The sequence below is a fragment of the Loa loa genome (genome assembly GCF_000183805.2).
Source record: "Loa loa unplaced genomic scaffold supercont3.180, whole genome shotgun sequence".
In the NCBI taxonomy this organism is placed as follows: Eukaryota; Metazoa; Nematoda; class Chromadorea; order Rhabditida; family Onchocercidae; genus Loa; species Loa loa.
The window spans coordinates 30,240-41,430 of NW_018108360.1; the positions used below are offsets into that span (position 1 = coordinate 30,240).

An 11,191-nucleotide genomic window follows, 5' to 3' on the forward strand; every position below is an offset into this window, starting at 1 on the left:
AATAATAATAATAATAATAATAATAATAATAATAATAATAATAATAATAATAATAATAATAATAATAATAATAATAATAATAATAATGACAATAATAATAATAATAATGATAATAATAATGATAATAATCACAGTAATAATAATAATAGTAATAATAATAATAGTAATAATAATGACAATAATAGTAATAGTAATAATATTGATAATAAATAACAATAGTAGTGATAATAATAGTAATAATAGTGACAATAATGGTAGTGACAATAATAATAATAGCAATAGCAATAATAATAACAGTAATAGTAATAATAGTGGTAGTGATAATGATAGTAACAGTAATAGTAATGACAATGATAACAGTAATAGTGATAATTACTGTTAAGTGATAGTAATAACAGTAGTAGTAATAATAACAGTAAGAGTAATAATAACAGTAGTAATAGTAATGATAATAAAAGGAATAATGATAAAAATGACAGCAGTAATAGTGATATTATTAACCACAATAATAATAAAATAAATAAACGAGCAAATAAACAAACAACATAAAATAAATAAATACATTGAAAATAAAATCAAAAATAAAACAAACTTGGAACTTACTCAGTGTTTGATTGACCCGCTTTGAGTGTCTGATGCTGACAAACAGCAGCAGCAGCAGCAGCAGCAGCAGCAGCATTGGGTGCTCCAATTGTTGACATCGATGTTATTGCTGTATTGCATATTCTCCCTCCGGATGACAACTCTTCAAGCTCACTGCTATCACGCATCTTTGCACTAAAAATAAACAAACTAAATATTTCCTTTTGCAACATATAAACGACAAGATATATACCTCCATGATTTTATGAGGGAGAGGAAGACAAAGGAAAAGAAAAAATCAGAAGAAAAAGTCTGAATAAACAGATAATGTAGTTTAAATTTCAAAAAATAAAACTGATAAAAAGTCACAAGAAATTTCAAGAAAAAACAGGAAAAAAACGGAAAAAGAAAGAGATGTAATATTCGGATGGAATTACGGGTAAGCACTCCCAGCCAAAATGCCCAGTTTACCGTCCGTATTGTTACTCCCCTTTAAGAAAGAAATACCACAATTTATAGATTTAATAAAACCCTGCTGCAATATACATGTATAAACGGCAGAATGAAAGTCCTCCTGAAATCTCCGGAATCATAATTAACAGATTATGATTGAAACCATTAACAGAGAGGAAGAAAAAAAGCATACAACCTTACGAAGCAAAGATATTAACTATTACCCAACAAAAGCAGCTTAGAAAAATTGTATGTACAAAGTTCCGCTACCCGGATTTCCGGACAAGACTGTGGAAATACAAAAACACCAACAAAGGAACACAGAAAGAACAGACTGACGTAACCGCCCCACACCCTCAACTGACCACAGCCGCAGAATAACGTGTTTCAATTCGTAATGCCACTCCGCAACGCGTATTGCGTTAGAGTGCAAAATATTGTAGGAATCGATGAGGACGCTGGACGACGCTAGTGAGGAGGGGGGAGGGGGGGGGGGAGGGGGGAGGGGGGGGATGATATTTTTCAAATTTGCGCACGATATGAAATCACGAATACATTCCGGCTGAATTATAAACATTCCTGTTTTCGTTTTCATATCAAGCATTCATCTTTTGTACTAACATTTGAATAATTTGTTTGTGATTTTGTACGTTCAATACTTCATGTTTCATTTTGGCATCAAAAATTTCGAATTTATCATTTCCAAAATTTAAATCGATTGCTTAGGTATATTCAAAAAAAAGTAATTGAATCCATTATTTTAATTTGTTTATTTTATGTTGTTTATTGAAAAGCAATCTTTTTTAAAAAATTGCCATAGATACTTGTTGTTCGATGTAAAGGTTTGTGTTTTGTTATCAAATAAATAGTAAATAAGGTAATTATTCCGGATTGGAAAATTCATTCCAATCGTTTTCAAATAAATAGTTACGATGGGAAAGTCCAGATATCAGTTAAGCAATTATAAATCAAAGTAAATTAGCTTATTTACTGTTTAAATTAGTGCTTTCATATCCGTTGTGATTTCGAAATTTGTTTTTATAATAAATCATCTTTTGTACTGCATGTATAGTGATACCAAAAATTTATCAACTTTAATGTTATCAGTTTACTTTATAATATACTAATGAAGAAATAATTCGTTTCAACGTTTTACTTTTTGTATTTGAATGAGTTTATGAGTTGTTTCTTCTTTGTAAACAAGCAATGTTTGTTTGTTTGTTTTCTGTTTTTTTCACTAAACCATGTCACTCGTCAGTTTGAACATGTTTTATAATATACTAAGAGGAAAATATTCGGTCCAGCGTTTTACTTTGTGCATTATAATAAATTTATGAATTACTGTTTATTTTTTGTTTACGTGTTTATTTGTGTTTTTATCTTATTTTTTGCTTATTCATTAAACCATGTGAAGTTATTCAGCAATTTCATTTTTTTCGTGTTTTTGGAAAATCTGTCCTCAAAATTTTGAAAACTGAAAGATGCTCCATCCATATCTGGATACATCCGCATTTCCATTATTTCATTGTGAAAAAAAAAGAAAAACTGGACTTTGAAACACGAAGAAAACGGATTAGATTTTCTGCATCGTTAACAAGAATACTCGAATTTCTAACGAACAGAATATTTGGACTTACTAAAAAAAATCAGTATTTAAATATTTTCTTGTTCATTTCAGACTAGTCGAACTGGTTCGAAAATTTTCTCCTTTAGAAAGACAAATATCATTTGATTTATGTATATAAATACAAACAAGACTGTATTTTTATTGAAGTACAAAATGATTTCTAGTTTAAATTTATCTCAACAACATGTAGCCAGTAAGAAAAACGATGCGAACAAAAAAAAAACTTAACTTATTTGAAACTATTTAAATCGCTCGATAAAGTAATTTGCAATGCCTTCGACATAAAACCTTATCATGATGTCAGATAAAGCATTGAGCATATGAGAAATGAAGAATTTAAATTCCAAATCAGATCAAATTCTTTCCCTCTCGCAAAACTCAATCCTATCATGGCGTAGGATTTAGGGGAAGCAAAAGTAGTTAATGTTTGGGAAACTTAAAGCAGACCATGAATACATTATCTATTGGATACATCCGGTAGTTTGAGCCATCGATATGCTCAAAGGTGAATGAATCATGCAGAACGGTTCGAAAGATAGCATCATAAACCAATTCCGGAAGAATGGTGCACAGTTTTGCTGGACATACTTTCGCACAACCATTAAAAGGTATGATGCATGTGTAAGCATCTGTCATATAATTTCTTCATTGCTATCTATTTATAGCTGCTTGTAAATTTATCTCTATACAGTCATTCGGTCTATTGCGCTCTCATCGCATAAATTTACAAATTATGCCAAAGTAAGTCGGAGTAAATTCGTTTAAATTGTCGTCATACTTTTTTTTTTTGGCTTCAATCAATAACAAGCTTAACATGAATTTTCAGAATTTGCAAGAAAATTTTGTAATTTCATACAAGTCCTAAAAATGAGTTGTCTGGAAATGAGGTAGAAATTTCTTATGCTGATAACAGACATGATTATCCAAGTTATTTGTAAACATCAGAAACTTCGGATAACTTCGTATAAGATAGACGTAAATGCAAGCCATCCTGGAAACGCTGTCAGTGGTATTAAACATTGAGTTCCTTTTGTAGTTGTTAATATGCCTGATCCAGTTACTCCTGAAATAATAATTGATAATTCCTATCGAAAATTTCATTGGATATAATTGGAATTTACCCGTTAAATTAACGTCATTATGATCTACACCAGAAACATGACAGATCGAACTGCAAGAGATCTATTGAAAAGAATTCAAAAGTATTGAAATCATTATTTGATGCTAATTAGAATGTTTTGCATCAGAATCAAATATGGAAAATTTTCAAACATGTTTAAAAAACTGTAAATAATAATGCTTAAGTCAGTAGAAAAAAAACCGGTACTTGTCAGGTTTTATCTTGTTTTGTTTTCTTTTTGGTTATGCTTGTCAAGGTGATTTCTCATCTGGCATACAAAAAGCCATAAGTCTATTAAAGTTCAGTAGAAGGATTCGAAAAGTTTTTACCACCATCGGTTTCTTTTTTCTTTTTTTGCTTTTGTTTTTCATTCCGGAAATTGTCGAAAAAGGAACAAAATAAATTTATGAGTTCTAATTGAGTACATGATAATATAAAAGTTGACATTTGATTCTATGACAACAAACTTCCCGACTAGAGTTAAAATTAGAAATTAGAAAAAGGGATAGAATGCAAGACGAAGGAAGAATAAGGGTGAAGTGTGCCAGATAGTACTTTTCGAACTAGAGTAAAAAGTTTTTTGATTAAATACAAGACTGCAATGAGGGGAATACTCGAAAATTACTCTTCGACCCTGTCTTGCACCATAATAGGTTCAAGATTAATGAAAAAGAAACTAAACTTGAAACATACAGGTGCAGTTATACATACACTTTGAGAGATTAAATCCTAAAAACGGAAATTTTAGGAGTCGGATATTTGGTAAGTTCGATCTTTATATATATAAAATAATTCCTATATAGTACTGGTTCCAACCTTCTTCCACTTTAGCTCTTTTATTTGTAGCATGGACCACCAAATTCTGTTAATTTAAAAAATATTTTAACCAAAACTTTTGACGTGGTATTAAACTTGGAATAACATTATAATGTTAAAAAGAAGGAGCATAATTTTTAATAGCCCTCGCAGTCCAGATTTTAATGCTCGCGGACCACTAGTGGTTAGCCAGACCACTGGTTAGGAACCATTACTATAGAGCAAATGTTAAGTGTATTAAAGTAAAATTTAGAACCAGCTCCAGCTTCAGCTGCAGAAGGTGTTGATAATATTTCTTCTCCTGCATTGTTTTTCTGAAATGAATAAGCGCATTTTACCATAGAAAAAAAGTAAAATATGAGTTTAAGGTTAGTAACAATTTAAGACTTAGGGTCTTTTAAAAATCCTAATTTTTGAATGAAAATCGCAAAAAAAAATATTGATAACATCGTGCAGTAAGTTCAGGTTGAAAATACAGGTTAACTGACCTGTAATTGATAAAAAATAAGGAATATTAGCAAAAAATAAGACATTGATCCTGAAAATAGAATAAAAGGTTTATTTTTTTAATACTTTGAATATATTCTTTTTCTTTAAGCGAATTATTCAAAATTAAGTCATAAAACTTCATTGGTTTTGCTTATTTCCTGGTATACTAGAATAAAAGTAAGAAAACACTAATGTTTTGAGATTTTTTGTTTCTTTTTGAATTTCAAGTTTGGAATTTTTACTGCAAAAAAAAAAATGAAATTAAAAAGGGTAAATGTAATTAGTGACAAAATTAGTGTAATCAATATTATGATTTGTATGAACAAAAGTTTTTTACTTCTTCACGTGTAATATGTGCGAAGTTTGAAAAGTTGCCAAAAAATGGTGTTTTTAAATCAAGTTTTTTGAGCTAATAAGCAAATTAGAAAAAAGGATGCAAGATTGAAAAGGAAAGAAAAACAAAGTGAGGTAAGATTTTATCAAACTAAGAGGTATGGTCCGTTGCTAAAAGGGATTTGGGAAGGGAGAAAAGAAGGATGAAATGCTTTAAGTATCACTATAGCAACCTAATAATGAATAGATTTAAGTAAGTTGGGAGTGTGATAAATTGATCAGCTTATTTTCGAAAAAAAAGGAAGAAAAAACGTTAAGTTTTTAAATAATTGGAAATAGCAAAATATTCCCATTCTTACTCTTCCATCTCTTAATTGCTTACATTTCAAGTTAAAATAAATTTAAACAAATTTTATTATTCAAAATCGATAAGACAAGAAATTTTCTGATATTAATTAAATTTCAATTTCTGATATTAATTAAATATGAAAAGAGAATGACAATAATCATCAAATTATTTAATCGTTCATTTGAAAAATTTCATTACACATCCATTTCCCAAACAAATTATTCATTGAAGAGAGAGAAATATGGATATTTCTCAACAGAACGGATATGTTGCTGATTTATTGTAGCTCTTTCATTTTTGCGCAATATCAAACAATTAAAATTTGAAAAACAGTGAAGTTATCAAATTTTAAATTTCAAAGTTACGATTGAATAAAATATGCGGTGGAAATTTTAGACGATAAAATTATCTGGAACGGGTTTACATAAATTCTGCAGTTTAATTCATTCTTCAAAAGTTATTTATTTATTTTTTGTTTTTTTCTCTGTATTTTTATTTAGGCGTGTTTATATCTTTCAATATTTTGGAGTCTTATTCTGATCTTAGATTATATATACCAAGTATTATGAAGTTAGAAAAAAACATCTTACATGAAATAATTAAACTAAATTTGTTCAGAAAAGCCTGTAGAAATTTCGAAAACGATTAATTAATCTCAATGATATCCAATTACTTTGTCTAAATATATTCAAGTTTTCCCAAGTTGAAATTAAACCTTTCGATTTTTCAAATTCTTTTTTTCATTTTTTTTTATGAAAAAAAACAAGAAAGAACACTTACATCATTACAATCCTTTGCAGTAATCTATTTTTCTGTATTAAATCGTCGGGTTTTTTTTTAACAATTGTTTTGGCTTCCGATATTTCCAGGATGCATCAGGAGCGATACCAGTGATTACTCTTCTTTTTATTTCTTTTTTTTGGATTTTCCCAGAAGTGATAATTTCAGCTATTTCAATTAATTAAGTGGTTAACTCTCCCATGTTCAGTTAATCAAATGTTTTGATCAGGAGAGCTGATGGCCTGCATTGAGTCTATGGACATGACAATCCATGAGCTAGTCCGAATAAAACATCTCGAAGAGTAGTAGTGGTAGTGATAGGGAAGAATATTAAGCTAAGGAAGTAGGTGAGCAAAAAAATTTAATCGGTAAACATTGCAAATTATGAAATTCTTTTAAATCGTAAAAAACTTTTGTTATACTCTATCCCTTTGTACTCTTTTTTATACTCCAGTATTCTGAATATCGTTCTTTGATCCCAAATCGATCAATATCACATCTTTGATGTGTGACCAACGTGGATTTGTTTCATTTGATCAATCAATATATGTCTATATATCTTTACCTGATTTTGTTATCTTTCAGAACTTTATTTAACCTGGCAAATTTGATGAACTAAATTTGGCGAATTTTTTTTTACTTAAAAAGCAGTTGGAATAGTTAGGTTAATATGTATAATATATATATATATAATATATATTATACATAGGCATTTGCTGAAGTTAACCATATTTCGAGGAAATTTTTTGAAAAAAATTGAAATTCGAAATGAGTTATCCAGTTTTTCACCATTTTGATTATTCCTCTTTCATTTTAATTGTTATTACTTGGATAGAATTTTTTAACCAAATTCTAATAATATGATAAAAATAAGAATTTTATGCTCTATACTTCCATAATAAATACATTTTGTAAGTATAATGATGTTAACAGAATGCATAAAAATTCATGGAGATGTTGTTGAAATGAATGATGGCAAAGAAATAACACAAATTATTTTTTGTTTTAATGTAATGAAATGCCTTTTGATATCAATATCAATGATTTCATCAATCTGATATCATCAATCTTCATGGAAATAAAAGGAGGGGGAGGGGTGGGGAGAAGGGGGGGGGGAAAAAAAAAGGAAAAAACTACCATTCAATAGTTTTCATGTTTTGAAATATAAATCCCCAAGAGAGCAATACTCGAAAATGAATACATTAAAGGTTGAATTGAATTTTAGGAATTTTTGAGCATTATTTGATTAATTTTGTTGTATGAGAGAAATTGGTACATTTCATGGAAATGCAAAGAATGAAGCAAAAATTTGAATTTGTGAAAATTTTTGAATTTTATAAAAAAAAATATTAAATGGAAAAGAGCTCTTTTACATTATTATTATTATACTGAATGATAAATGTATTGTTGCTTCATATATTTTGAGGAATTAAATTTTTATTGAAATTAAGGAATAATAATATTAGCGAATTGATAAAAATGATGCAGCAGAAGCCAATTTTTCCACTCGCGCATTTGTTGTTGATTCATCCTTTTGAGAAGTGAAAATAGCAGTGATATCGACTGATAACAAAGGTTATTATTTTAAATGATTGGCTAATATCATTATTAATTTCAGCAGTAACTTTAAACCATAGCACCATTAATTACCATGTAAGTTGTGATAAGTTTTTTCTTTCAATTAACAAAAGAAAAAAAAACCGTCCGTGTGATTTTGAAAAAAATTTGAAAATTTTTCGAACAAAACCTAAAATTCTGAAAGTTAGAAATACTTATTACAAAAAATTTGTCGTTCTTTTTATAAAAGTGAAACTTTGTTTTGCAAGATTAAAGCAGAAAAAGACGTAGAAATCAAATGGGATAATATTATTCATGATGTGATCGTTTTTCGGGAAACGGATATTTACGAAAAAAAAAATAACCCACAACTCATTAACATTGAAAGAAAATCATTCATTAACGACATTTGAAACATCGTTGATTAGGTTATGAAGTGATAAAATCTGCGGAGTTGCATTAATTTTTCTGATAAGATTGTATGAGGTCAACTACAGAAACATTTAAAAACATGATGATGTGGGAAGCGCCATATGAATGAAATCCCAATAATCTCTCTTTAACTTTTTCATCGAATGGTAAAATTTTGATCTTTTAGATCAGTGTTGCAATTTTAGGAATTGAAAAAACAAGTTTCTAACGAAGTGAAGAATTGCCTCATAATTTTCAGAATATTATCTAATTTTTTCCGAATCAAGAATATATGTACGATTATAGTCGTTCCATTACAAAAAACATATTGCTACCTAGAATACAACAATAAAACAATAAAATTGATTTTTTTTTGGTATTTTGTGACAAATTCATGATAAGAATCGTGAAAAGTTTGACAGAAAAAAAAAATCTGATGAACTGATAATTGTGGTACCAAGTTATTCCAGAAGGTAGTGCCTTTTTCAAACTATCCAAAAAGTTTAATCCAGAAAAAAAAAAGCTGAATTTGAAATTTATTGTTTAAGCACTTCCTTCGGCAACTTTACGGAAGGAAATCATATTATATTTAAAATAGAATTACTAATTAATTTTCTGAAGTTTAAAGTTAACAATTTTATTCTATCAAAGAGCAAACAAAGCTTTTCGTGTAGCTGCAATAATTCAAATTTTCCTTCAGTATCATATCGAATGTTAGTTGATTGGGCAAAATTGGATAACAGAATTGTTTAGAATAAATTTGAAAATCGTTTTCAAAGATGCGGTAGGAATGAATCGCCTTATCAACGAATTCATTAATAGTTTTCACAGCATGGAAAAATATTTCGATGAAATGAATGAATGATAATAGCCTAAATGGTTCAATCAATACCTTGCTGAAACTTTTGGTACACATCATCAGTTAACCTAAAGTATATTTTGTTTTTTCCAAGACAAGTAGCAAAGATTAACTGAATATACTTAAGATGATAAAATTATAAAGAATTTGACGTTAATATTTGCAAAAAATTTAATTTCAAAGATAATCTATGACCATTTGATTTCTGGGAAATTTGTTTGTGCTATTTTTCAGACTAATTTAATGTCTTTTATGGGATAGCACTTAATTATATTGCTATCGAGTAATTCAAACGTTTGGTATTTCTCCACTTTTTTTTTGATACCAAATTGGAAAGCGATGAAAGATAAAATAAATTAAATGAAGATTGGTATTATTGGTATAGCGTTTTTTTTTTTGTTGTACCTCTTTATTAACTAATTATACTTTAAATCTTTATTAAGGCTTATAAATAGCAGTTATTCATGTAGAGATCAATGATTTTTTCTCATCTCTAATGATGAAATGGAAGAATTCAGATTTAAGCATAGTAAGAGCCTTTTCCCAGCGGTATACAATATTTCATTAGATAATTCATAAACTTTTAAGTATGTTTAAATTAATCGAAATTGAAATTACATTTTAAGTGGAATGTCTAACTGTTGAACTTTTGACTACTCACATGTTTTAAAGCATATAAATGGAATTATTTCCCTTTTTTTTCGATTTATGAGCAAAATTATGAAGCATAGCTATATATCTATTTATGTTTCCGGAATACCTAAGGGAAAATTAATAGTTCGTTTTATAATTTTCAACCTATTTGCTTAATATCCTTATTATTTTTGCAATGAGCAACACGAATTTGTTATCAAATTTTAAACGAACTTCAGAAATGGAGGAAAAAAAAGAAGGAAATTCACAAATACTCGAGAAACAACAACTACTAATTATATATCTGGCTCATGATATATCTCAGCAAATGTTGGTTCTCTGATTACGTTTTTTATCATAGATTTTAACAAACTATATCGTGGAACGATGGGTAAAAAGCGTGAAGAATGGTAATTTGAATTCAATTCTTTAAGTATTTCTCGAAGTTTTAAATATTTCCGTAATAATCTGTATAATGTGACATACATCCGTTCGCATTCATCTTGTAAATCATTTGCCGATAAGCCTAAAATAAATCAACAGAAGAAATTGAAATAAAATCTTCAAAGTATAAAGGAATAAGTAAATCAATTTGATGATAGTTTGAAGTTGACAAGTTTTGAGAAGCTAAAAATAAATTTCCACTGGCAAGTTCTTCCTAATAGTTTAGAATTTTGTTGTTTCCGAAATAATTTGGCAATTTAATTTTAAAATCACCGCACTTCTTTTTGTTTCGAGCATAATTGTTTCTGCAGCACTTTCTACAATTGTCGTCACTCCTAAGAGGGTAGCAATACCCGATCGTCGAGTTTGTCCCAATTGTGTCACATTTACTAGTTCCATTACCCCAAAATTAAATGAAAAGTTGTTTGCAGTAAGCGATAAACTTATTCAATTCTAGATTTAGATTAAAAAATGTTCCGAAAAAATGGTTCCATTAAATTTCATTCCAGTAAAGTGGATCAGTAAAAAGTTTTTCCCCCAATCTAACCAATTTTAAATTTTGAACTTTAAAAATTTTAAAATATCACTAAAAGCATTGACAAACCGTGTTACGTAATCTTCGGCTGTTTCGGACGGTTCTGGTGCAGGCACATGAATTAACTGCCAGTATTGTTCGTCGAGAACTATCACCTGCAACATATATATATATATATATATATATATATATATATATGTATT

The 11,191-nt window shown here is 28.6% G+C and overlaps 4 protein-coding genes across 4 annotated transcripts; all 4 read right to left on the reverse strand.

Moving 5' to 3' along the window:
* Nucleotides 1–599: 599 nt before the first annotated feature.
* On the reverse strand, nt 600–770 carry LOAG_09045 (hypothetical protein; the record flags this gene model as incomplete). Its single annotated transcript, XM_003144574.1, has 1 exon — nt 600–770. The coding sequence occupies one exon, from the start codon at nt 768–770 to the stop codon at nt 600–602; it is 171 nt and encodes a 56-aa protein (XP_003144622.1).
* A 503-nt stretch (nt 771–1,273) lies between these two features.
* On the reverse strand, nt 1,274–1,630 carry LOAG_09046 (hypothetical protein; the record flags this gene model as incomplete). Its single annotated transcript, XM_003144575.1, has 1 exon — nt 1,274–1,630. One exon carries the CDS (start codon nt 1,628–1,630, stop codon nt 1,274–1,276), a length of 357 nt encoding a protein of 118 aa, XP_003144623.1.
* Nucleotides 1,631–3,123: 1,493 nt separating this feature from the next.
* Nucleotides 3,124–5,131, reverse strand: LOAG_09047 (hypothetical protein; the record flags this gene model as incomplete). Its single annotated transcript, XM_003144576.1, has 6 exons — nt 3,124–3,291; nt 3,622–3,725; nt 3,784–3,833; nt 4,408–4,511; nt 4,808–4,912; nt 5,087–5,131. 6 exons carry the CDS (start codon nt 5,129–5,131, stop codon nt 3,124–3,126), a joined length of 576 nt encoding a protein of 191 aa, XP_003144624.1.
* A 5,174-nt stretch (nt 5,132–10,305) lies between these two features.
* On the reverse strand, nt 10,306–10,852 carry LOAG_09048 (hypothetical protein; the record flags this gene model as incomplete). The annotated part of the gene is made up of 2 exons (XM_003144577.2): nt 10,306–10,535; nt 10,732–10,852. 2 exons carry the CDS (start codon nt 10,850–10,852, stop codon nt 10,306–10,308), a joined length of 351 nt encoding a protein of 116 aa, XP_003144625.2.
* Between the last annotated feature and the right edge of the window lie 339 nt (nt 10,853–11,191).